The 27,400-nt window shown below is 40.4% G+C and overlaps 2 protein-coding genes across 4 annotated transcripts; both read left to right on the top strand.

The window, feature by feature from the left end:
- The first annotated feature begins 2,257 nt into the window (after positions 1–2,257).
- Positions 2,258–10,713, top strand: GTF3C6 (general transcription factor IIIC subunit 6). 3 transcript variants are annotated; one of them, XM_027742113.2, is made up of 6 exons: positions 2,258–2,404; positions 3,825–3,905; positions 6,271–6,334; positions 6,875–6,919; positions 7,052–7,162; positions 10,070–10,713. In XM_027742113.2, exons 1-6 carry the CDS (start codon positions 2,273–2,275, stop codon positions 10,363–10,365), a joined length of 729 nt encoding a protein of 242 aa, XP_027597914.1. In that variant the 5' UTR covers positions 2,258–2,272; the 3' UTR covers positions 10,366–10,713. The 3 variants fall into 3 exon arrangements, with proteins under 3 accessions (XP_027597914.1, XP_027597915.1, XP_039235756.1); XM_027742114.2 differs by having other exon boundaries at positions 2,322–2,404; positions 7,049–7,162; XM_039379822.1 differs by lacking the exon at positions 2,258–2,404 and adding an exon at positions 2,992–3,636 and having other exon boundaries at positions 7,049–7,162.
- A 2,034-nt stretch (positions 10,714–12,747) lies between these two features.
- Positions 12,748–26,382, top strand: RPF2 (ribosome production factor 2 homolog). The gene is made up of 10 exons (XM_027742139.2): positions 12,748–12,825; positions 13,984–14,116; positions 14,872–14,909; positions 15,446–15,485; positions 18,156–18,237; positions 18,330–18,406; positions 19,565–19,664; positions 24,461–24,563; positions 25,509–25,653; positions 25,958–26,382. The coding sequence occupies exons 1-10, from the start codon at positions 12,803–12,805 to the stop codon at positions 26,135–26,137; spliced, it is 921 nt and encodes a 306-aa protein (XP_027597940.1). The 5' UTR covers positions 12,748–12,802; the 3' UTR covers positions 26,138–26,382.
- The last annotated feature ends 1,018 nt before the right edge of the window (positions 26,383–27,400 follow it).

Genomic DNA, 27,400 nt, shown 5'->3' on the forward strand with positions numbered 1-27,400 from the left:
AAAAATATATTCAGAATAGGGAGTTTATTCTGCTTTATTGAGGTAGAACTTTGTTTTAAAACAACAAAAAATTTATCTAAACAGAAAGACCTGGTGCAAAAATGTAACTGCCAAGAATAATGATTAACAAATAGAAAACAGTAGTTAAGAATTATTGAAAGGTTGGGTTTACACACATGTACTCATATTGTACAGCATGAGTACAACTAGCTAAAGTTACCAACATTTAAATACAGCTTTAAAAGTTAGACGCACATTAAAAACCTCTGTCAGAAATTCTGAACAAGCTATTCATAATTTTATTTATCTATGTCCTTCTAGTGGCAGAACATGAAATCAGATACTAAAAAAATTATTTTTGTTATCTTCTACAATTCCCAAATACAGTGGCCCATACTAACCAAATTATACAAATATTATTTTAAAATATCTGATATTAGTAGTATATCAAACATCTGTTCCACAGCTATTATCCCCTGCAGTCAAAATTCAAGGCTTTGCAATTTGCCTGGTGAAGAAGTAACATGCCCCAGAATATTTTCCTGTATTTAGAACTAATCCAAATTTACAGGCTGTTTTTACCACATTAGTATGTAATATTCTAAAGCAAGCTCTACGAAAAAATAATTAAAAATGTGAAGCTTAACAGAAAATTAGATGAAGCCTAATGCTGGCTTCCCAAAGAACAATCCTACCAAACTTATTTGATATAAGATCAGTGATTTTTCTAGGAAAAGCAGAAATGCATTAAATCACACCTACCTGGACACAGTTAAACACTTACTGACATTTATGTTTATCTTATGGAAGATAAGTAGAGGCCAGAGAAAAATTTACAGTGAACTCCCTTGTGATCAGTTTTTATTTAACATTTTAATAGATGACTTTGACACAACAAGTAGCAAGACACTTTTGGTACAAAATCAGAAAACATAGCATATGGAAGGAAAACAGGGAAGAATTACATTACAAAACCAGTATGAGACTGAGGACTATGGAGTGCAAAATTATTGGAATATATAAAATTTTCTTGAGGAAGGATGTTCTTTAATGTTTGATCTTTGTATAGTTTTAAGCCTAACCAACAAGAAGTGAGATTTAATCCATGAAACAGAGAGCAGCTAACAAGCTCTAAGTGATGTTCATGTGTTAGAAAACAAATTACTTGTTGGTAAATTGCCTTGTTAAGATTTAGGGCTTGACATGCTTCAATGATCTCGGACCTAGAGGGGAGTTACCAAAACTTGGGAAGAAGGATATACCAATATACTGATAGTGGACACAGAGAATACAGAATTTACGGGCCGCAAGGACATTTGACAGAATCCTCAAGGAAGAAACTAGTAAAGCCAACTCAGCAATTGTGCTGAAATCAGCTCCGACTGGGTGAAAGGTAATTCCAGCAGGAGGAGATCATGACCACCAACTCATGGGCCACTGACCCAAGAAACCCACTGACTCAGAAGAGAAAGCCTGAGCATGGGACTAATTAGCATGAGAAACGAGAGAATCATTAACCAACAGAAGACAGAATACTAATTAATAGGAGTACTATGTAACTTGCAGCCAATGAACACTAATTCCTTTGTTTGCTCAAGTGTATGAATGGTAAAAGGTTTTGTTAGTTGGTGTACTTGATTTGTGGAATACCACCAAACACCCAGGCATGTGCAACTCTGAATTAAATAATCAGTGTCTCTCTCGAGTGTGTAATTACTGGCTTATTGCACAACAAATAACAAATCTGATTTTTGTGGACAACAACGTCCTGTACTTACAAACACACAAGTCAAGAAGGTATCTCAAAAACCCACTGCAGATGGAAATCAGGCAGGGGGTGTATTTAAACCTGACAGGATCACCAGAAAGCATCAGGCAAAGGACATAACCCACTGAAATGAACTGTATATTTTATTATTTTATTATTTAATTATTTGATAAAACCTTTCTAACCCAATGGTCTGTACCGGAAGCAGTGCATTACTTGTGTCAAGAAAAAGATGTATCTGACAGCCCTTTCTCAAAACAAACAAACAAACAAAACAAACGGAGGATGATGGAAGATATTTTAGGAATCTCCATTTTCCAGTACCACTTCTGAGATTCAAGAAAAACCTGCAGAGCATTTGGGAGAGCCAAACAGTAATTTATTTATTTTTTTTTTAAATATTCAGCGCAGGGTCGGGGCTGTGTACCGCTGAGGGAGCGCAGGCCCTGGCACAGCCCGCCCAGGGGCGCTGTAGGGGCGAGGCGGGGCCGCTCCCGCTCTAAGATGGCGGCACCGGCACCACGTGGTGCGCGCCGAGGCGCGGGCGGGGCTCGGGCGGGCGCTGGTGATATGGCGGCGGCGGCGGCGGGCACGGGGAGCGAGAGGAGCGATGAAGCGGAGGAAGACGAGGTGGAGGTTGGTGCACGCCGACGTCCCCCCAGCCTTAGGGGAAGGGGCCGGCCCCCGGCGGGGCGTGTCTCGCCCGTGGCCCCCGCCTGGCCCTTCCCGGCCCGCCCCCTCTCCGCCCGCTCGGCAGGGCAGGCAGTAATGCGGCCCGGTGTTCCTGTGCCCGGGCTGGCAGCGGGGCCGGGCACAGAGAGAGCGCTTTTCCCTGGGTCCGGCGGGTTTTTCTGCCCCTGCAGCGGTGCCGTCGCCAGAGCTGCGTGGTTCTGGCGGTTCTGCTGCAGATTTTCTGGAAAAGGGCGCTGTCAGAAAGAGATCTTCCAGTTTCACTTGCTTCCTGACCTCATAAAATCATAGAACGGTTTGGGTTGGAAGGGACCTTACAGATCATCTAGTTCCAACCCCCCCCCGACGTGCAGGGATGCCACCCCCTAGACCAGATTGTTCAGAACCCCATCCAACCTGGCCTTGAACGCTTCCGGGGATGGGGCATCCACAGCTGCACTGGGCAGCATGTTCCAGTGCCTCATTGCCCTCACAATAAAGAATTTCTTCCTAATATCTAATCTAAACCCACCCTCTTTCAGTTTAAAGCCATTCACCCTTGTCCTATCATTACATGCCCTTGTAAAATGTCCCTCTCCAGCTTGTAGTTCCCTTTAGGTACTGGAAGTTGCTGTAAGGTGTGCCTAGAGCTTTCTGTTCCCCATGCAGAACAATCCCAACTCAGCCTTTCCTTGTAGGATAGGTGTTCTAACCCTCTAATCATCTTGGTGGCCCTCTTCTGGACTCACTCCAACAAAATCCTAAAATACAAACTTACTCTTCTATTATTATGTATGTTTATGCATGTGTAGTAGATGGTGACTCTTAAAAGCTCTTGTTTTCCTTGAATATTTTTCAAGGCAGACTTTTTTTTGCTTTGTTTTTGCATTTTGCTTACTCAAAATTGTAATGAATTGCATATAGGAATTAATTTCAGAACAATATGTTATAAAAAGTAACTATTTCAGTTAACACATTGCTTAACCTCCCCTGTGATGTCATATTTAGGTATGCACTAAGGCTTTAGGAAAAAAATTAGTTTGGAATATGCAACTGGTCATACTGTTATAATTCATAAATCACCATATTGATGCTCATTTTTCAAGGGTGGAGAAAAGAGCTCCATTCCTATCTAGGAAGAAGAGGCCAGGAAATTCATGTGTGAAACGGGTGTCTGATGGATCGCTACATTTCCCTGGGTATTACAAGAGCTGTCTGTCTCTTGATGAACTGTCAAATAACTCCCATTTGGGGTCTGTTTATTCTGAAGGTCTGGGTCTTTTGTATACTGTTCTGTTTGGTTTGGGTTGTGTTTTGGGGGGCTTTTTTTTTTTTCCCCTGAACTCAGATATCTGTTACAGGTGTACATTATAAACTTATCTTGTAGGAGCAGCTGGTCATGGTGGAACTATCAGGAATTATTGATTCAGACTTCTTAGAAAAATGTGAAAACAAATGCAAGATTTTGGTGAGTGATTACAGCACAATAGGAAAGGGGTAAGTCATTATAGATGTGAACAAGGGATCGACACTGCTTCTAAACTTCTTGACATTAATAACATTTATTTCAAATCTTTGATAGAGAATTACGTGCGCTGTACTTGGCTGGATGTTGTGGGCTCTATTCAGAAACAGCATAAGGTTTTTGAATATAGTATTGTGTAAATATAAGGAAACTTTTTCAGAGGTATGGATAAGTTAGTACCAGTATCCGCTCCGATTTCAAGCTCTAAGTTATTTTTTAAAAATTGTGTATTTCACATTAAAAATGTGATTTTCATTAAAAAATATATATTGTTAAGCACCCTTCTTCAAATCACTTAAATACATCTGACAGGTAAAGTCAAAATCTTTCTGATTTGCACTGTATTTATAATGTGTTTTTTTGCAGAGACTGCCTGGCAAGTTCAAGTTTTGTAAAGGATAACTGGTCATTAAGCATTTGGTAAACAGTTTTGGATGTTGTTTGCTTCACTGTGAGGTTCTTATAAGAATCTGGTTTACCTGTCCTTTTCCTTTTGAGTTGTTTAATCACTTTCTCTGTATGGGACAGATGCTATTTGCCCTTCAAACCCTATGTAGACTATGAGAGCTGTCTAGATAGTACTAGTACTATTGATTTGCAAATACTTTCTGAAAGTAGACCTTTATTACAGACAGAAAAGATGGAAGAGAACATCTGAGTGTGCCACTGATCAGAATATATGTGGGGTGGTAAAGTCAGTTTTGAATGTCTCAAATGTAGAAACAATCAAAATTCATAAATGATCCATCTTTGGATGGATATGCTGTTATAAGCAGATTTACTTCCTGGATCTGCCCTAATTCTCTTGAAATGTATTACACACGTGTTTCATTACTGGTGGCTGAAATGGCATATGCTTCAGTAGTGTTAATGGGATTCTTTTAAATGTTGTGCTTTGAGATTCTCTTGTAATTATCCTGTGTGATATGCTGTATTTTATGGAATTTACCATATAGTGCCTCATCTTCAAAACTTTTAGCATCTGCTTATCTTCATGTCCTGAATAATTCTGATGTTCACAAGGTACTTTTCAAAGCCATTTTGCCTTAATTAGTGTAGTCTGTTCAGACATCAGTTTCTATCAATCTATAATCTATAATTATAAATCATATTAAGAGATAATACATTATATTATCATATATATATAAGAGATATATAATGGGATCCTGGCTCATGTATTTGGAAAACCTGTGCTGTAGAGGAAAGGAATGAGCTGATAGAAGTACTGCCTTACCCTCCCACTCCTTGTTTAAAAAAATGCAATAACAACACTTTCCAACTCCTTCACGATATAGACACAGAAATCACAGAAGCTTCTGTGACCCAGCAATTGCACTTCTTGTGCTGATGCAATGGTTTATGCTGGATTTCTTCACCTTGTGTATTTTCCAAAGGCTTTTGAAAGTTTCTAGAACTTGCATTAATTGGAGCTTGGAAAATAACATCTTTTTCGTGCAAACATATACATTTTTGTTAATTTGAAATGGAGGTTACATTAATTTCCTAGAGGAAATAAACAGTAACTTAAATAAACTGTAAATAGACCATTTACAGTTGTAAATAGACCATTGGCTGCAGTTTGATCTAAATTTATTTTAACATACTAGAGCATTTCCTATGACAGTTCTATACTAAGTTCTGCTATGATTACTAGAAGGGTATTATCTGGTATATTTTTGTATTTAATATAGTTAAAGTGACATGTTTGATGATAGTCTGAAAAAATGTCATTACATTTTATTAACAGTGCACTGATTCTACAGTAAGATTGGCTGAACCCTTTGTAGCAGTTGTTATCGCTGCTTAACTAAGCCTCCTACAAAAACAAAGAAAACTCCTTCTCCCCCCCATCCCAGATGTTTAACATTGCAGAAGACCTCAGGGTCAATTGTAATGACTAAAACTACTTTTATTACATTTTTTTGAAAACTAATAAATATTAATTTAATTGCATGGTTTTTCACAAGTCTACTTGCTTCTGTAAAATCATATCCTCTGCAGAAATCTCTTGTCCACTTCCATAAATCCTGTTTTAAAGATGTACTTCTCTTCATATGAACCTGGCAGTTTGAGAAAGCTTTACAGACTGGAATCCATTCCTTTCTTCTAATAACAAAAGAAACTTTATCTTGTATTTACTTGTTTTGTTCTTTTTACCTTATGGTTTGGAGTTTTGGACCAATTATCTTTACGAGGAATTGATGTGATCTGGATTCTGCTATGTCTGTCTTCTCTGATTGTATAGCGAGAAATTTGCCTGGGCTAATAGAGACTTGACAACTGTGCAATTTTGTCCCTCTTTTTGTAGGGAATAGAGACAGAGAAGCCCATTTTACAAGTGGACAGATATGTATTTGCAGGAGAATATGAAGGTAGGAAAAATTACGATGAATACAGTCTCTCCTTTTTCATGTGACCCAGAGAGCTTTCTTAACATTAGTTAATTATCCTGCAATTGGTCCTATGAGATGCTGAAGTTCTGGGTGGTTGTATAACACCATACAGAGCAGCAGCAGTCTGAGTTCACTGCTAAATTAACTGTGCATCTGTGGTACTCCTGGGAAGTAGGCCTGGAAGCTGACTCCAGGGTGCACCAGCTAGTATGTCAGCAGACAGACATATGGGACATAAACCACCTTAAAGTAAGTGCCTATTGTCTCCTGTGTAAGCAGGACTGACGTGTTGTACAATCTGTAGTTCTCTCATTTGCCTTACGGTGACAACGGTGGCCTGGGAGAAATGGTCTGGGATCCTCCTGTGATACTCCTGTCTGTTCCTGAGTTGGCAGTGTGCTTACTAGTGCCTTTGGGAGGGGCTGGAAATCAGAACGTTCCCAGAGTTGGGCTAGTGGGTACAGTATCTGCAGCTGATATAAGTTGGTCTCTAAAACTTTCTCACTTTGATTTACGTAGATACCTTGGGAACCTGTGTGGTTTTTGAAGAAAACACAGAGCACGGTAATTGTTGTGATTTAATGTCCTTTTCATTGTGGTAGCTGGGGAGGTTAAAAATACTTATTTCAGTTGATAGTGGAATTCACTATAATGATTGGGGTCTGGGTATTGTTTTTTCTCCTCTCTTCTTAGTAGATGCGGAAGGCAACCAAAAAGTACAGCTGAAATACAAGTGTCACACAGTGAAGAAGTTGAACATGACACGGACCCTTCTGACAGAAAAGAAGGAAGGAGAAGAGAATGTTGGTTAGTGCCTTTATGCATACAGACATGGATGACATATGCTTGGGAATGTCAGCCTTTATTAAGTGTTTGATTCAAGAGCATGTAGAAAGTTAAAGGAGCTTTCTTCTTTAGGCAGCAAATATGTATATTTCAATGCAAAAGTACAAAACACACATGGAAAGAGGAGAGATACTCCTGAGCAGTGCTGCCTCCAGAAACAGCTAGTAGGAGACTCCTACGAAAGAGTTTAAGAGCAGGGCAAACACGTGCTGATGTACCCTGGTATGTTTTCCTGTCATCTAAAAGTTTTGAAATTGGAGATGTTGTTTAGTAGTTCTTTGTTGATTTTGTTTTTTCCTACTTTCATCAATTTTTCTAATTCATTTTTGAGTCTCTGTGACTGTTGAAAATAGTAGTAAGAAGTTCCATGTTGTATGTACTAGAACTGAATTGTACTTTCTGAATTTACAGCTAAATGCAAATGAGTTTAACTTGCAACAACATACCTAGAAGACCATTCATATTGATTTTCATTGTGTAGGCAGAACTCAGTGCTCATATTTTTGTTTTTTATTTTAGTGGTGCTTTTTTGTACAAAAGTCAGTACTTTTACATAGTGAAATATTGAGTATCCTACTATATATAGTAGTATTCATTAGCAGTATCCTATTGCTTTTTATTGCTTTTTTCGCTCAAGTCAGCGTTACTGAGTCATATTTTAAGAATATGTAGCCATTTTACATTAAATCTGAGCAGTCAGCTGGACATTGGTCATAGGGGATATAAAATGAAATGCCATCTACAATCTAACCAAACATCAGCATTCTTATCAGTACCATGTACTGTTTCTTCTCTCCATATATTTAACTATTAAACAAACTATTATTTTTAAAGTACAATAGACTAGAGAATATTTTGCTTAATAAAAAGGCCTTTTTTGTTCTGGAACAGCAATAATGATGATACTTGCTGAAAAACGTTTTTGTTTCTGTACCCTAACAGAAGTTTAATGTTGTGCATGCAGAGTAACTACCACCTCTTGTGAATTGACAACATGTAATGCATAAAAATTGAAGTGGGAGGTGAATCCCAGTTCTATTTAAGGTCTGTTCCAAGAGCTTGATACACCTGAGTTTCAAGGAACGATTCAAATTCTTGCACTAATTCTAATGTCATTCCTTATATTACCAGATGTTCTAAAATTTAGGTGAAGAAACATTCTGTTCTCTTTATTGCATTTGTAAAATATTTTCTCAGCATTTTGAATTATGTTTCAGTTATTTTAAGAGTCTAAGGGTGGTGTCAGACACTTAAATACAACAGGAACTCTCATACTGGATCAGAACAAATGTGGTTTTATTCCTGTATTGTATTTCTAACTGTGGGCAGTAGTAAATCATAGAATCATAGAATAGCCTGAGTTCAAAGGCACCATCTAGTTCCAACCCTCCTGCCATGGGCAGGGACCCTTTCCACTAGACCAGATAGCTCAGAACCCCGTCCAACCTGGCCTTAAACGTTTCCAGGGATGGGGCATCCACAACTGCACTAGGCAACATGTTCTGGTGCCTCACCACCCTCACAGTAAAGAATTTCTTCCTAATATCTAATCTAAAACCACCCTCCTTCAGTTTAAAGCCATTCCCCCTTGTCCTATCACTACATGCCCTTGTAAATAGTCCTTCTCCATATTTATTGTAGGCTCCCTTTAGATACTGGAAGGCCACAATTAGGTCACTTAAGCCTTCTCTTTTCCAGGCTGAACAATCCCAATTCTCTCAGCCTTTCCTTGTATGAGAGGTGCTCCATCCCTCTAATCACCTTGGTGGCCTGCCTCTAGACTCGCCCCAGCAGGTCGATGTCCTTCCTGATCTGGTATAAATGGGTGTATAAGAAGTAGTAGGAGGGGACATACACATGAGTAATTTTTTTTTTGCTATCCTTCTGGTATTCAGCAGTTCATCAGTACCCTGACAAAAGTTCTCATTTGGACTACTATTTCTTTAGTCCATAAACGCTCTGTCATTTTTACTTGCTTTTTGAACCTGTTTATACTTTTGACTTCTTCCATTTTTATGACAGTTTTCAAATCACATTTCTGTTTGGAAAAAGTGCAACTTTACTGTGGGTGTTCCTGATTGTTTGTTTGCTTTTGTGGTTGTTACAAATATGCGATCTGGTGCTTTCAATGAGTGTGTGTTACTTATTTTGTCATCAGAATTAGGAGATAAGTCAGTCCCTACTTGTTTTCCCAGGCCAGCCTTATAAACAGCTGTCTCCTTTGAGTGGAATTCTAGTCTCTGTCTTTTGTTGCAATTGTTTTATGATTTTTGTAGTTGTTGGTTACTTGGCTTCCCTTTCCCTGTATAGCTAACTTGACTCACCAATTCTTGTTTCCCTTTTCTAGTTTTACAGTGTGGGTTGAGCAGAACACAGCACTCATGATATGGACATAGCATAGTTTTGTATCTTGCTTTTCATTACTTTCATAATAATTTTATCTCCCTCATGACTGCTCTTTAGAGATGGAGCTGGTGACATAAGGAACCTTGCACAATGCCTCCAGTATCTGGATAAGAACCTGTAGCTATATGTCTTGGAGAAGTTGGTTTAGCCTGTGCATGTGTTGTTAATTTATCAACAGTCAAGTTTCTCTTCATTTTAAGATGGCCTTTCTTTACCAAATATCTTCCTGTTATTTGTAGCCTTGTTTACAAGGAAGATGAGTGGTTTAAGCCCCACACAAGGCTTGCAACAAAAATTAGTGTTGGTTCAAATTCTTGAAAGACATCCTTTTGTCCTAAGCGGTTCTTTTACTTAGATGTTGGTCAGGCTCAGCCTTAATAACAGTGAACTTAGCTAAGAAAAAACTGCCGTTAACTCTTAACTCCTTTTGTCACTAATACAAGTTTTCCTTCTTTGCATCAGGTGGAGTGGAGTGGTTACAGATCAAGGACAGAGATTTTTCCTACAGCAGGCCTAATATGATTTGCAGTTTTATGCGTGAAAAGGATGATTCTGAGGAGTCAGGCCAGACCCAAGACAAATTGACTGAAGAGTCAGAGGGAGAGGTGAGTGGTGAAGGAAATTCTGACATGAATTGTGATCTGGAGAAGCAGCACACCTTGGAAATAGATGCTTCTATTCCTCTGCCTGAAAGCCCTGCTTCTGGGACAGAGGAATCTCCTTCTGGAAATACTGCCTTAGAGGATGTCCCTTCATGATATAAACTCTGATTTTGTCATGATTTTTTCACGGAATTAACAGGCCAACTTTTACAGGCTATGACGTGATTTCCACTTTATCTGAGCAATTAATAATGGAAAAACAGACATTGTGTTCTTGTGCATTGCTTTTGTGTTTGAAATATAGTGGGAAGGGCTGAAGTGTTTTTAAAAAACTGATTTGAAATGTATGTATCTCTACCTCAAACTTGAACAAGGGGAAATGGTTACATAATTAAAAGAAACTCATAACTTAGAAAAATGTTGATGTATTGTACAGTCTGGAACATTTTGTAAAAATTAAAAAACATCATTATTTAAAATAAAGTCTTGAATTTTTCAAATATAGCTTCCCCTTGTGTGTCATATTCAGCTGCATATGTGTCTGCTCTTATTTGATTTTTTTCCTTTCAATAACTGCAGTACAAATATGCCTTCTATTGACTGTTTGAATAGCAGATTGCTTAGTTTGGATTTTCTCTAGTGTCCTTTGTCTCCTTGATGGATCTTAGAAATCCTTCATGTGGGAAGGGACTTTAGGAGGTCTCTAATCTAGCTTCTTATATAAAATAGGGTCAACACAGGGCAAGTTGTTCAGGTCTTTGTCCACTCAAGTTTTGAAAACCCCTGCAAACTTGTCAGCAACTGAAACCTAGGTCTTAAAGAGGCATCTGTCACTCTCCTTCCCCCATTTTCTGTATAACATAATGTACATTATACAAAAGGAACTGTGGTCCCCTCCCTTTTTATTTTTCCTCCCAGTAACTTCTTGGCTCTAATATTCTCCTCTGGCATTTTTCTAAAGGTTTTTATACTTAAGATCCTGTACCCATGCATCAGTGGTTCCCAAACTGGTCCATGGAAATGTATTGTGGAGCCTAGCTACTCTGTGGGTTGACACTACATAATGCTACATAATTTATATTGCTACCCACCATTTTATATCACAGTTGAGTGTGTGGTGCACTCAGAATAATGTTTTTAAAAGCACATTTTTTTAAACAGAAAACATTTTCTTCCTGACCTTTCTACCTTCCTACCTTTGCCTCCCTCAAAACAGTGTAACTGCAATAGTGAGGATGGGAACACCTAACTAATTCCAGATTAATTATGGAATAGTTTAGTAATGATCAGAGAAGTTCACTCCCAGCGTTGTTCACAGCACAGGATCGGTAAAGACAAGTCATCAAAACACAGCAGTTGCAAACCATCAATCCCACTATTCTGCTTTTTCTATGTAGAAGCAACTTGAATCAAAGGGGAAAGGGAGGCAGGGAGAGGAAGGTGAAGAAGAAGAGGGACCATGTTCTGTATGCCTCCAGCCTGGGTATGGATCTTTTACATGGTAGTGTCTGCGCTTGAGGTTTCAGGGAGACCGCTCAGTCGTCTCTCTGGCTTTAACTGCAACCACGGAAGTTTAAAAGCATCCTTCAGACTTGATTTGTGTGGTGCTGATAGAGGATAATTATAACTGGAATAACGATCTTGGGAATGTTATGAACTGATGAAACACGTGCTCTTGTCTGCTGGGGGGAGCATTTGCGGAGCTGGGCTGCACTTGCTGACAGCTGAATCTCCTGCAGAGGAGGCTGGGTGGGTGGTAGGTTCAGCATGCTTGCCATGGCCCCTTGAGAACAGAGAGGTGCTTCCAAGAGTTTGTTCTGTCACAATGCAACTCTATCTCATGTTTTCTTAACCAGTTGCCAAGTCTGTAGCTACGTATGCGTGAGCTTTTTTCCTTATGTACAAGGAATATTCTAGCAGAATTGGTTTCTGGCCTTTTTACCAATTTTGTAGAAAAAAAAGGCCCAGCAAGTTGTTTATTTGAAATGCAGTTAAAAATTGGTGGGCAGGGGGGACAGAATCACAGAATATGCTGAGTTGGAAGGGACCCACATGGATCATCCAAGTCCAACTCCCAGCTCCACACAGGACCATCCCCAAGAGTCACACCATGTGTCTGAGAGTATCATCCAAATGCTTCTTGAACTCCGTCAGACTTGATGCTCTGACCATTTCCCTGGGGAGCCTGTTCCAGTACCCAACTACCCTCTGGGTGAAGAACCCTTCCCTAATACCCAACCGAAACCTCCCCGACCCAGCTTCAGGCCATTCCCTTGGGTCCTGTCACTGGTCACCACAGAGTGCCTGCCCCTCCTCTTCCCCTCGTGAGGAAGCTGCAGTGAGGTCTCCCCTCAGTCTCCTCCAGGCTGAACAGACTGAGTGACCTCAGCCGCTCCCCGTATGGCTCCCGCTCCAAGCCCTTCTCCACGTGGGACGAGTGACGCTGTGAACTCAGCCGGACGCCGGGGTCCCGCAGCCCTGCCCCGCGCACGCGCATTGCCCGGCCCGGCGCGCTCCCTCCCGCCCGCTCCCGGCGGACGTGACGCGACGGACGGCGGTGCCCGCCCGTCCTTCCGCATGTGAGGCGGCGGCGATGGATCCGCTGGACCGCGTCGTGTGAGTGTGCCAGGGGTCTCCTCCCGCCCTGGGCGGCCTCCGAGCTTTGTTGCCTCCCCGGGCTCTGGGAAGCGAGAGCGGGCGGCTGCGGGGCTGTGGGGAGGGTCGCGGAAGGGAAGTCAGCAGAGGGAAAAGCCCTCTGCAAAACATGCGGGAAGGAGGAAAACGGAGCGCTACCGTCTTTTTAGTGATGGCCCGTCAGCCCTTACTCAGTTGGTGGCTTAAAGGAGTCGCGGTGCCCAGCTGGTATTGAATTTGTGTGTTTCTGTAAACCTGAGAGAACTGCCTTCGTCTCTGCTGGAAGTTTCATTGGTGCCAGCGACAGGACGAGGAGCAATGGCCATAAAGTAAAACACAGGAAGTTTCACCTCAACATGAAAAAGAAGAACTTCTTTAGATTGAGAGTGGCAGAGCACTGGAACGGGCTGCCCAGGGAGATCATGGAGTCTCTCTCTCTCTGGAGACATCCAAAACCCACCTGGATGCGTTTCTGTTTTACCTTCCCCAGGTGACCCTGCCTTGGCGAGAAGGTTGGATTAGATGATCTTCAGAGGTCCCTTCCAACCCTAGTTTTTCTGTGGTCCTGTGATACCTGTGTGTTTGGGGGTTTTGTTTGTTTTGAAAAAGAAATTAAAAATAATGTTTAACGGAGAAGATAACCTGGTGGAGAAATGTATTTCTGAAGCCGTGTAGTTACGGATTTATATAAGCTGTGTGCCCCTGCGAAGGCTGATGTATTTCACTTGACTAATGCCCTGCTCTCTGGTTCCTGCCAGCAGATGTGCCATACTCTTCCCAGAAGCAAGTCTCTGGCTTGGGGAGGGAGCTGGTGTGAGGGGAAGCTTTCAGCCTGTCAGTAGGCTGGGAATCCTGGTATATCTTAACCTCTAAATTAGGAGAAACGGAAAAGTACAAGACTGTAAAATCACCTTTTGTACCTGGGGGGAACAGAGAGGAAGAGGAGTGGCAGTAAAACACATTCATCTGAGACTGAGCTTTTGGCATTGATTGTATTTCTGCTGGTTGGGATTAGTTTGAGTCATTGAAACAAGTTACTTGAACATAGCTTGTTCCAATTCTAGTTTGGTTTCACTGTTTTCTGTGGTGTCAGGTGTTGTTACTAATATTAAGTTATTAACTATTAATTTATTGTTACAGGAAGCCTAAAACTAAGAGAGCAAAAAGATTTCTTGAGAAGAGAGAACCCAAGCTTAACGAAAATACAAAAAATGCTATGCTCATAAGAGGGGGAAATGCAAACTTAACAGTGACTGCAGTGCTTAAAGATATTGTAAGTTGTTGGACATAGTGTGCAGCCTTCCTTTCTCTTTCTTACAATTTGCATATTCTCTGCTGGACTGTCAGTATTTTCATACTCTCCCTGTACCCCAAATCTCAGATTGACCAGTACTCCAAAGGTGTCATTACCTGCTTATTGATGGAGATTATTTTCTTCCAATTTCTTCTTTGCCAGAAATTTTGAGCTTGCTCTCTTATTTTTTCCACAATTGTCCAGTATATAAAGTGAAGTTCTGCCAAGTCCCTTTGAAAACAAGAGGATTAGGTACAGAACTGGGACTGTATCACACAGCTAAGTCATATCCCAGAATCCTGTAAACTGCTTGTATGTATTGATATGGAGCTTTCAGCCTCTCCTAAAACTTTAAGTTACCAATTCTGTCTCCTAAGTCCATAGCTGAAAAACATAGCTGTTCCTACACTCTTTTCTTACATTGCTTTGTTGTTTTCTTACCATCTTAGGCTGCTGTTTGTCCTCATATCCCTAGAAGCAGAGGGATTCCTTTACATGACTTTGATTTCAGCTGCTTCTCAATTTCTACAAATAACTCCTTCAATTAATTTGAAACCAAGATTGTCACCAACATGAAGGGTGTTACTATCAGCAAGCTTTTTGAGGTGCCTTCTTCTAGACTGATCTGCACAAACAGTTACTGTTTCATATGATCATGTAAATTGTAGGGTTATAGCAAAAACAGTGCTGGGCATGTTTTAGAGATGACACGTGTTTAACTTTGTGTTTTGCAGTATGCTGTGAAGAAGCCTTTTGCTGTCCTGTATAAAAAGTAAGTGATCTCACTTTGATGTCTTTGAGTCCTCTGACAGACAGACAGCTTTTGGTAATTTCAGACCATGAATAAAGATGCTGACCAGTATGGGGGCTTGAACAATGACAAGGGTCACCTGAGGTGGCTGAGATTGATCATAATTTTGAATAGACTGGAAACAAGCTACACATGATCAGCATTGATGCTGAGCCCTGTTCTGTGGCAGGTGGTATGGAGCAGGATTCAGCTGTAAGTCTTGCTCAAAATGGGAACCCAATATCTGTATGGCTGTAGTGCAGAGACAGTCGTAATTGCTAAATTTAATGTTGAATGAACAGGCAAATGCAACTGTTCATGGAGTGTCACTGGTGGTGATGGTGGTCTGGAAGTCTATTAATATGACTTGTGGTTTGAACTCTAACTGAGCCTCTACTGCTGGAGTTTCAGTAGAATGCAGAACTTTATTATTATTGGAGAACTAAGTAGAAGTGGCTATCTGAGCCTGTTGTCTTTTTTTTTTTTCTTCTAACTTTTTTTTTTCCCTCTCCTCTCAGGAAAAATATTACCAGGCCTTTTGAGGATCAGACATCATTGGTAAGTATAAACAATGTTTTCTCTTACAACATTTTTGAGCAGGCTCATGTGCCTCATGTGCCAAAAGATGAACCATCAGGGAAGAAGACCAGCCTGGCTGAACAGAGAGCTTTGGCTGGAACTCAGGGATAAAAAGAGACTGTATCACCTTTGGAAGAAGAGGCAGACAACTCAGGAGTATTACAAGGATGTTGTGAGGGTATGCAGGGAGAAAGTTTGAAAGGCCCAAGCCTAACTAGAATTTAATCTGGTTACTGCCATAAAAGACAATTTAAAATGTTTTTACAAATACATCAACAACAAAGCGAGGGTTAAGGAGAATCTCCATCCTTTACTGGATGCAGGAGGAAACATAAAGACAAAGGATGAGGAAAAGGCTGACGTACTTAATGCCTTCTTTGCCTTGGTCTTTTAATAGCAACACCAGTTGCTCTCTGGGTACCCAGACCTCTGAGCTGGAAGACAGGGACAAGGAGCAGAATGAAGCTCCCATAATCCAGGAGGAAATGGTTGGTGACCTGTTACACCACTTAGACATGCACATGTATGGGGCCACATGGGATCCCATCCAAGGTTAATCAGGGGGCTGGTGGAAAAGCTCACCAAGCCCCTTTCAATCATTTAGCAGCAGTCCTGGCTAACTGGGGAGGTCTCAGTTGACTGGTGATTAACCAGTGTGATGCCCATCTACAAGAAGGGCCGGAAGGAGGATCTGGGGAACTACAGGCCTGTCAGCCTGACCTCAGTGCTGGGGAAGGTCACAAACAGAGTGTATTGAGCACTATCACACGGTATGTGCAGAACAACCAGGGGATCAGGCCCAGCCAGCATGGGTTTGTGAAAGCAGGTCTTGCTTGACCAACCTGATTTCCTTCTATGAGAGGGTGACCTGCTTAGTGGATGAGGGAAAGGTAGTGGATGTTGTCTACCTGGACAATAATAAAGCCATTGACACTGTGTCCCACAGGATTCTCCTAGAGAAACTGGCTGCTCGTGGCTTGGACAGGTGCACTGTTCACTGGGTAAAAACCTGGCTGGTTGACTGGGCCCAGAGGATCGTGGTGAATGGTGCCACATCCAGCTGGTGGCTGGTCACCAGTGGGGTTCCCCAGGGCTCAGTATTGGGGCCAGTCCTGTTCTGTGTCTTTATTGATGATCTGGACGAGGGGATGGAGTGCATCCTCAGTCAGTTTGAAGACGACACCAAGTTGGGTGGGAGTGTTGACCTGCTTGAGACTTGGCAGGGTCTACAGAGGAATCTGGAGTGGCTGGATTGATGGGCTGGAGCCAATTGTACGAGGTTCAACAAGGTGAAGGGCAGAGTCCTGCACTTGGCTCACAACAACCCCATGCAGCGTTACAAGCTGGGGCAAAAGTAGCTGGAAAGCTGCCAAGCAGAAAATCAGAGCCTAGAAAGGTATAGAAAGTCAAATAAAGTTAGTTTGTGGGGTTTTTTTCACTTGGTTACAGGCATTTTTTTAAAAGGGCAACTTTGCAATGTATGTGTTGTAGCAGTATATGCAGGGCACATATGAGGCATTTGAGTTTTTTGCATCTCTTTAATATACAGCTATTAGAGAGTGTATAGATATCAACACACAGTAATTAACAGAGCTGTATGAGCACATGTTTCAAGGGTAGTCCCCTCTGGTCTGTTCTTGGCCTGTCCAGAGTCAGCATTTTTCAGGGACCTGGTGACAAAACTCTGTGCTGAGCTGTGTGATTTGTACATGCAATAAATCCAACCTCTCCAGGTGTCTCTCGACCTCCCAGAGGGACAGAGCTGCTGTGTCCTCTCTGAGCCAATGCTGTTGCAGGAGTGGGAGGAGTTGAAGTGTCCTTTTCTGCTTCACAACTGCTAGGTGCAGGTATATGCTTCTGGGGAGTACTGGATAAATAGTGTATGTGTGTGTATCACAGAACCATTGATACACAAAATGAGGAGCTGCCCTGAGAAGCAACAGTGTATAAAAAGACTTTGGAGCTAGACATCCTCAAAAAGAACTACTGTAATGTTGGCTCTGGACATAATATCATAATAGGTTCTCTATCTACTCCACATGGAAAAAAGATCTTCTCTATGATAGTCACTACTGGCGTGGCTTTAAGTAGCATCTTAAATAATTGATAGGAAGTTGCTCTGTAGTAGGACTCTTGTGGTGAGTGTGAGAAGGTTAGATATTTAAAGATATTCATAGACTTGCTGTTGAGGAAATTAACTGATTGTTCAGAAGCTGTTAGGCAAAGCTAATGGGCTACGTAAAGTTTAGCTGGGGAGCTAAAATGAGGCATTACTACTGCACCCAGCTTGCAAATACTTACTCTTCAGGCAAAGAGAAGTGGATGAAGGTATCTTATGTAAAAGTAAATAATGAGAAATTATGAAAAATGGTGTTACAGATAAAATGACAAGAAAAAAATTGCCTGGGTTGACCTTTAAGATGCAGTGGAAAATAAAAAAAAAATAAAAAGAAATTATTTGAACCTTAAATCCAGCTGCCAATTTTAACTTAAGTGGACCTAGACATGCTCAAAACTCTTCTGGTAAGTGCAGTAGCTCTTCTCATTAAGCAGCTCCTAAACTCACAGGTTTGTGATCTATACCTTTGCAGAATATTTTAAACCCTACAATTTATAACTCATGGGTTTTATTCTTTTCCTCAATTGCAGGAATTTTTTTCCAAGAAATCAGATTGTTCTCTGTTTCTGTTTGGCTGTCATAACAAGAAGCGACCTAACAACCTGATAATAGGTAATATGTCTCACTTTGGTTTTTATTGGGATGACAGGTGTAGTTTTCAGTGAATATTTAAATAGCTAGATATTCTTGTTTTACTCTCATAGGTCGCATGTTTGACTATCACGTCCTGGACATGATTGAGCTAGGCGTGGAGAAGTTTGTATCCCTAAAAGATGTCAAGGTAAGGAATCACTAATCTAGTATTTCAGTGACACCTACTGGTGGATTTTTGGTGCATTTTTTTTTGTTTAAAAAAGTGTTTCGTGCAGTATGTGAGGATTGGTAATTTGTGTACTCCAAAACGTTAATTTTATGCTCTGCTTTTTAATTTATTTTGGTTGTTTTAAGTAAGCTTGCAACTTTCTTTGCAAATTCTGTTTTAGTCTTGGTTTATTTCTAATATTTTCCTTTTAATTAAAGAGCTACATTTATGAAATTGTCAGATTCTGCCCATGGTTCCTATATAAACTGGTGCAATCTTTGAAAACTGAAATCCTTGTTCACAAATTATAACTAAAGAGAATCACTCTGCTGACTGAGATAATTCCAGAACTTTCTTTAGCTTTTAGTAGCACATAAATGCCATTTTTCAGGGAACTATACTTCATTCAGACAAGGAGCTAACATCTTTATTATTTAAACACAGAGAAAATTCACATTTTTGGCTATGGTAGGCTCATTTTGACAAGACTAAAACTTATTTCATATGTGTGTACTTCTGTGTCAAGCAGTTCATGCACTGGAAAAATAAATAATTTTTACGGTACTTATTACAGTGTATAAATTGGTAGAGCAGTTCAGAAGGATAGTGAAGAAATTATGGTTTATAAATGTGAATCCTTCCCTTGAAGTCAGATTGTAGTGTGTCTTCATAACACTGTTTATAACAGGGAAGTTACAGTTAAATAAATGTACCTGTTTTCCAGAATTAAAATTATGTGATTGACTAAACTGTTCTTTTAGCCTTTTTCGTGTACTCTCCAATGTCAGAAGTAGAATAAACTTGTTTGCCTCTAATTTTAGTTTTCTTGTTATTAACTGCAGTCAAATTCACTCTTTTTTTTTTTCCACTGGAAGCTGTTATCTTATACATTTTATAGTAAAGAAGCCCTCTTTCTTTGATCCAGAACAAAGAATAATACAATTCACCCTTTTAAAAACAAAGTCCCTCCATACATTTGCAGCATTGTTCAGTGAAAAAAAAAGTGTCTATTCTGTCTGCAGTGATCATAGGTCACCACAGTGTTTTATTCAGTGTTGAATGGCTAACCACCTAAGTCAATAATATGTTCCTTAACACAGTCTGAATTTTTGTTGTTTTAAAATTCTTATTCCACAGAACAGTAAATGTCCCGAAGGAACAAAACCTATGTTGATATTTGCTGGCGACGTGTTTGATGTAAATGAAGAATACAGAAGACTGAAGAGCCTTCTTATTGGTCAGTATTTTGATTATTTAAACAGTAGGATTGCATAAATCTGTAGTAATGGGATCTATTGGGAAATGCTGGTTTGTCAAAAAATGTTTGCTTATGTTCAGCACAGAAAGAAAACAAGAGCAGGCACTTGTAACTTTCATGTCACACTCAATTAAAGTTAACCAATCATCATGACTCTTAGAGGGGGGAAAAAAAAGACTAGCCTAAAAGACTCTGAAATTGAAACTTTGGATTCCTAAAATTCATTACTTTGATTATGGGAAAACTGTCATTTTTCAAAATGTCTTGACCTTGTAATTGTACTGAATTGTCACTTTTCTAACCAAATAATATTTTTGAAGTATCTAAATTGAAACCAGTGGATTAAGTTCAGAAAGTACAATATTTTTGCTTACAGAAAAGTCAGATCAGTATATTTGAGGTTCTGTTTTGTAATGAAAGCATTTTCTGTTGGAAATTCCACCAATTCTAACAAATGTGCCATTGATTAGAGTACTTGGAAAGAACATGTGCAGTAAAAGTCAGCTGCAGATAATAGCTGTGGCCTAACTTCAAGGCAGGCCTGGAGCTTAGGAAACAAACTGGCATTTCTTACTATCTCAAGGTTGGAGGCTCTGGAAGATAAAGCACATTGTAGCTCAGTCAGACATAGAGGTCATAGGGTACTGTGTCTCTTGACACTTAATGCATCTTACTTGGTAGAACTAGACCTAATAAGTAGGGTGGTGTGTTTTTTCTTTTTAATAGGTTTCCTAAAAGTAGATTACTTATTTTTTTAAGCTCTGATAAAATACTGAAACTGGCCCAATAACAGTCTTGTTCTTTCAGTTCCATTCATGGGTTTCTAGGCAAACAGGTAAATAATTATTCTTTGGAAACAGACCTTAAAAATGAGAATTTTTTTTCCTTAGCATTATAATTCCTTAAAGCAAGGTGTCTCATCTGGAATGAGACTGAAAGGGAGCAGGAGAGGAGGAAATTTTCATCCTCTCCATACAGCTGACTGGTTCTCGGGGATGGGTGAAAGGCTAGTGATTGAGCTTATAAGTCTGTGAAATTGGGTGAATACTGAATACAAAGATAAGTGAGTTTTAATACTGGATGTTTATGTTGTTGTAAATGAGTATTTATACTGCAGGAAGCAGGTGCATTTATTTTCTGAAGTGTATTTTGTTCAGGCAATTTCACAGAATCACAGAATCAGCTAGGCTGGAAAAGACCTCTGAGATCACCAAGTCCAACCTATGACCAAACAGCACCTTGTCAACTAGACCGTGGCACTAAGTGCCACATGCATTCATTCATGGCTGGGCTTCACGAACGAAGATTTGGGAAGGCTCTAACCACATTTGTTACAGGCACGTTGGTGACTTATGAGGCCAATACGAGATAGACATATCCGATTGCAAAAGGCACAGCAGAAAGACTCTTTAGATGGTAAATTCTGCAGAACACGGTTCTTTCTGCGTTGCCTTTTCTCCTCAAGAGTGATCCTGCGTGTGTTCTCAAAGGAGACAGCTGTGTTATAGATGGTGTGTCTCCAGGCCTCCCGATTTGAGGCCAGAGTAGACCAGTTATGTTGATCAATATGGCCAAGGTTGAGATGTTGCTTCAGGGAGCCCTTGTATCTTTTCTTCGGGGCTCCTCTCTTGCGCCAGCCAGTGGCAAGTTCACCATAAAGCAAGATCTTAGGGAGGCGGTGGTCCTTCCCTAAGATCGTGCCACATGCAGTGTTTTCTTAAACACCTTCAGGGTCAGTGACTCCGCCACCTCCGTGGGCACCCCATGATCAAACAGCTTCAATGGGAGACATGCATAGCAAGATAGTTACCCAATAACTAAGTAATTTGTCCTGTCCTTTTTCTTTGTTCATCTGTCCTTTTCTCCTCTCCTATTTATTTGCTGTTAATGACTCTGCAGTCAAATGTACCCTACACCCAATCATTCTTCTTGAGTATATGCCAAAGTACTCAAGGTCTTAATTGTTCTGCTGACTTTTGTGAAATACCTGGATGCAAAGCAATAGACAAAGGAAAAGGTTAAGGAGAGTAAAGGCTTGAAGGTATTACTAATCAATTAAAATCATTTGGGTAATAATTTGACCTGCTTCAAAACTGGCCTTAACTGATAGGGAAGAACTGATTCATTCTGTTTCTGCAAAAGATGGTGCCTTTAACCTGCCACTCGATTGCTAAGAAAGATAGAAAAATGTCTTTGTAACAACAGCAGCAAATATTTTGTTGCTGTACCAGTGTTGTTGGGATCCCAGAGGGAATATTAGATAGCTAGCAGCTTCTTGTTGCCAAAGCACTGTGATGCCAGTGATGCTGGTGAACAACCAAGCTTTCATTGGCTTTTGTGATACCAAAGGGGCTAATGCATGTTTGGAATATCATCTTAGCAGCAGTTTCTTTGTAAAAATAAAGGCAAGGGTGATTTATTGTCTTCATGGTAACCAAAACCTATAGTCTGGTTAAACTGTGAAGTGGAAGAATTTATTTAGGAGAAATAAATGACAGCTGCTTTTTCCTTAGAGACCTGGAAGACAAAGACATCCCATTCTTTCTCTTTTGGTTTTCATTGCCCTCTGATGTGGTAGTGTAGGAGTTAATTTACAATATAAGTCTTTGGAATGCAGTTCATGAAATTCTAATAAATTTTTATATAAAATGTTTTAACTCTTACAACACTGCCTGCTTGCCAGTTCTGTTATCACACACCCATTTTATCCTAAAAATGGCTAGGCACTATAGAGCTTGCTTATATACTTTCTAAAACATTGGTTTGCAGGAGACCTCTGCAATTTTAGATTGACTGTGACCTTGTTCTGCATACAGCCTTCCTCACGCAGACTTTTTTTGAGTATTTCAAAAGATTTGTGGGCTCCTTCTGGCCAATAAAGGGCATGGCTGGGAAATGTCTGGGATAGAGTTTAACTGCCTTAATGCTAACTATAGCTACATAGAATACAGTGTTACCAGCTCTTAGATACAAATTGATATAGAAAAAACTGCGTAGACTTACGTTCCAAAATAATTTAGAAATTTAATCTGGAAATGGAAAGGTCCTGTGAAGCTCTCTGCAGGAAAGAGTAAATTAGAAGTTCTAGAAACATGTTTGAGGACAAGGGGGAGAGAGAACTAGGAATGGAAAGAAAGGAGAAAGCAAGTCTGTAATCCAACCAAAGCCAGAGTTGTAAATTAGGAGTACATTAAAAAAAACTTCAACTCTCTGGGTATACTGAAGTGTAAGGTTTCTGCAGCTCTTCAGTGTTGCCAGGAAACAGAAATTCCTGACCACCTGCGTTTATTGGAAGAGATCATCCTGTGGGTAAAAGGATGTATGATGCCACAGGAAAATATGAAGGGGAGGTGTTGCCAATTAAACCACTGTAAATGTAAACTTCAGAGAACTAGTCGAAGGGGAAAAAATATGCCACAAGCAAACAAAATGTTTTATTTGCAACTTTTCCTCTAACTACAAGCTCGACTCAAAAGAAGAGGAAAGAGAGTATTTAATTGACAAGGAAATTTCCTGGCCTGACTCCAGCTGGTATTTGCCAGCAAGACTTTGTTTTGGATGTCATTCCAGTGCTGATTCTCTTGAAAAAAGGTAGTGGAGGAAAGGACAACTAGCCAAGGGATCTGAAAATGGGACAGAGCAGGAAAGACTGATGGTTTTTGCATCTGTTAGCGGTTCTCCTATGTTTCAGCATTGCCCTGTCGTGTTTATTAGCACACCTTGTTCCCTTGGTCAAGGTCACATTCTTTCTCCACCCTCTGCATATGTTGGACAGATTGCTGTGCTCCTTGCAAGCTCTCTGATTGCACAGTATATTTTCATAGCTTGATATAAGAACCTCACTACAGGCAGCTTATTATTTAATCTGTGTGTTTCAGTGTTCTCTTTGCAGACTAAGCAAGTATTTCAAGTGCCTTAATTTTATAGATGTGTTGCTTATTAAATAGAGAAAACATTAGATTTAATGCCAAATATTGTTCTACCCAGAGGACAAAAGTGCCTTGTTGTGAGGGATGTATGAAAGAAATTATACATCTAAACGTTTTTCCCAAGTCAGAGAGAGAGAGTGTAGGTAAGAGTAAACAAGATACAGTTTCAATCTATTGTGTAATGGTTTTGATCCCTCTTTCTGTTCTTCCAAATCTGGCTATGATTAAGAACCAAGTATCAGGTTTGAACGATGTCTTTAAACAGACACCTGAGCTAATGGCTTCTTTGTACTGATCTGTACAAAGATCTGATTATTAGCTAACTATTAACTAACCTAAACACAAGATAATTTTTTTCCCTGACTTTAGAGCTGAATATTTAAAAGAATAGACAATGCAATTATTCCAATTAGCTTAATAATGTGAAGCCACTGCTCTGGAAGTACCTTTGCTCTTTTCCATGTACTTACTTTTAGATAGCATATATTGCTACCACATTATCTCTGGGAAGTCACTGTGTTCCTGTCAGGATTTCTACACACGTTTGGATTCACCAGTGCACACTAACACATGCACTGAACTTTCTCTCTTGTGTTTTGGCCAGACTGCAGTTTTAAGTAGCGGCTATTTTGTGAAATTCCCACTGAACATCCAGCTTTTCTAGGCCATCCCTTGTATAGTCTTGCTTAGTTAGTTAGATGCAGGAAAAATATCCTTATAGGAATGGAGTTCCCATCAGTGATGTGGGCCTGTTTTGAGATAAACCAGTTCGTTATAGCCATCTGTTGGTTTTATTCTCAGCCAAGAACTTACTCTTGCACTTACTCTTTTTAAATACTCTTTCAGATTTCTTCAGAGGTCCTACTGTGCCCAGTATTCGTCTGGCTGGTTTAGAGTACGTTCTGCATTTCACAGCTGTAGATGGCAAAATTTACATGCGAAGCTATAAGTGAGTATGTGTTTTATTTATTTGGTTTTTGGTACACTTGTCAGCTTTTCCCCAAATTTAACCCATAGTTGTGTAATTGAACTGGCTTGAGCTGCATTTAAAACATGCAGTGTGTAGAAGTGCTCCAGCGTAACACAGAGTAACTTGTACTGCAGAAGGAAAACACTTGAGCCCTAAATCTGCTGGTTCCTTCCTTGTTTAGCTCCTCCTTCTAGCTTGGATTAGTAAGGTGATGTGAATTAACTTGGTAGATTCTGAGTACTGTGTAAGACTTCATAGACTTAGCCTGTTCTCAGGTTGATTTCTCGGACTCTCCTCACTTAGGTGTTTGCTGGAGAGCGACAGGTGGTAGGCTGCAGCCAGAGATACACAAGGAAAAACAGAAAAAGGCAGGACAATCTTTCTTGCTGAGTTGGTGTTCACCCTCAGGTTCATGACCTGCCTTAGGAGGCTGTGAACATTCATAGCTTGTGTTCCATGCGATTTTGATTCCTTTTATTACAAAATCACTTTAATCAGTCTCATTCTAAAAACAAAAAACCAAAACACTTCCTCAGATACTGCTCAGGTTATTTTGCTGTAAATGATAATAAATATTTTTCATGTCTGTTAATACCAAGGGTGCTGTTTTGGATTTGAGGAGTAATATGGCTTTCAGGGTACTGGGACTGAGTTTTAACAGTAATACTGATTATACTGGTCTCATTAAAAAAAACCAGACAAACAAACAACATTAGCCAGGTATTTTTTGGGTATGTTGAAATAATAATGGGACAGATTTTGTATTTTATGAATTGTTATTGACAGATGTCTTTCTTGATAATACAGTTAGTGGTAGCAGTTGATTTCTGTTTTGAACTGCAAGATTGAACCTGCCCTTCAGGAAGATGGATAATTCTTTATCACTTGGGACAATATTTATTTTGGTTGTTTTTCCCCTTCTAGAGTGCTTCTGAAGAAATCTGGCTGTAAAATACCTAGAATTGAACTGGAAGAGATGGGACCTTCATTAGATCTGGTTATGAGGAGGACACATTTAGCTTCAGATGACCTTTATAAGCTATCTTTAAAACAACCAAAAGCCCTGAAGGTACGTACCTTCGAAAGTGCATTACTTTCAGCTCTATCTGTAAAGAAGAAAAAAAGCTGAAGTATTACTTATTGTATGTTTGACTAAAGCTGACTTTTATCTAGACCAGCTGAGATTTCTAGGGCCACAGCATTTCTGTGGTGATCAGCTGGCATCCAAACTCTCCTCTGGAAGCACTTAGAACATACAGCACAAATCTTCATCTCTAAACTCTAGACAACGTGCCCTTGCTTTTGGGCACTTGATTCTCGCCAGAGCTCCTGGGACTCTACTCAGAAATAGTAACATTGTTCTTTCCTTACAGCCTAAGAAGAAGAAGAATATCTCCCATGATGTGTTTGGTACAACTTATGGTCGAATCCACATGCAGAAGCAAGATCTTAGTAAACTGCAGACGCGGAAAATGAAAGGGTTAAAAAAGAGACCAGCAGAGAAGTTGGCTGAAGATGGCGGGGCTACTCCCAAAAAGTCAAAATCAGCTTGATAGCCTGGAACAGCTTTGAAAACTCACTGTACCTTCAAATTTAGTATATATATATATATATATATATATATGTAGTAATATAGGTTGTCAGACATAAAAGATTTAGCTGCTGTTAGCTTTAGTTTTATAAAAAACACCTTTTGAATCATTTGTCATTTTAAAGGCAACATTGGGGTATTCAGCTTTAACATGGAACTTGGTTATTTAAAATAAAAAATGTGATATGACTTCCTTAGTTTTCCAAAGCTGAGTATTTGTTCTCTTGGTATTAACAACTGTATGCTAGTCAAGCAGGTGACTCATTTCCCGAACAGTTTTCATAGAATGGTTTGGTTTGGAAGGGACCTTAAAGACCATCTAGTTGCAACCCCCCTGCCGTGGGCAGGGACACCTTCCACTAGACCAGGCTACTCAAGGCCCCATCCAACCTGGCCTTGAACAGTTCTGAGGATGGGGCATCCCCAAGTTCTCATGGGCAACCTGTTCCAGTGCCTCACCACCCTCAGAGTGAAGAATTTCTTTCTAATACCTAATCTAAACCTACTCTCAGTTTAAAGCCATTCCCGCTTGTCCTGTCACCACATGCTCTTATAAGAAGTCCCTTTCCAGCTCTCTTGCAGGCTGCCATTAGTACTGGAAGGTGCTATAAGGTCTCCCTGGAGCCTTCTTCAGACTGAACAGCCTCAACTCTCTCAGCCTGTTGCCATAGGAGGGATGCTCCAGCCCCCTGATCATCTTTGTGGCCCTCCTCTGGGCTTGCTTCAATAGGTTCACATGCTTGTTATGTTGGGGACTCCAGAGCTGGATGCAGTACTCCAGGTGTGATCTCAGGAGCATGGAATAGAGGTGCAGAATCTCTTCCCTCAACCTGCTGGTCCCACTGCTTTTGATGCAGCCCAGGGTATGGTTGTGCTTCTGGGCTGTGAGCACACATTGCTGACTCATGTTGAGCTTCTTGTCCACCAACACCCCCAAGTCCTTCTCAATCCATTCATCCCTCAGCCTGTATTTGTGCTTGGGATTGCTCCAACCCAGGTGCAGGACCTTGCACTTGGCCTTGTTGAACTTCATGAGGTTTGCACAGTCCCACCTCTCCAGCCTGTCCAGGTCCCTCTGGATGGCATCCCTTCCCTCCAGCGTGTCAACCTCATCACACAGCTTGGTGTCATTGGCAGACTTGCTGAGGGTGCACTGTCCATGTTGCTGACAAAGATGTTAAACAGCACCAGCACCAGTACTGACCCCTGAGGGGCATCTTCACTT

Source organism: Pipra filicauda, unplaced genomic scaffold (genome assembly GCF_003945595.2).
Source record: "Pipra filicauda isolate LSUMZ 115617 unplaced genomic scaffold, ASM394559v2 scaffold176_size3548034_pilon, whole genome shotgun sequence".
Lineage (NCBI taxonomy): Eukaryota > Metazoa > Chordata > Aves > Passeriformes > Pipridae > Pipra > Pipra filicauda.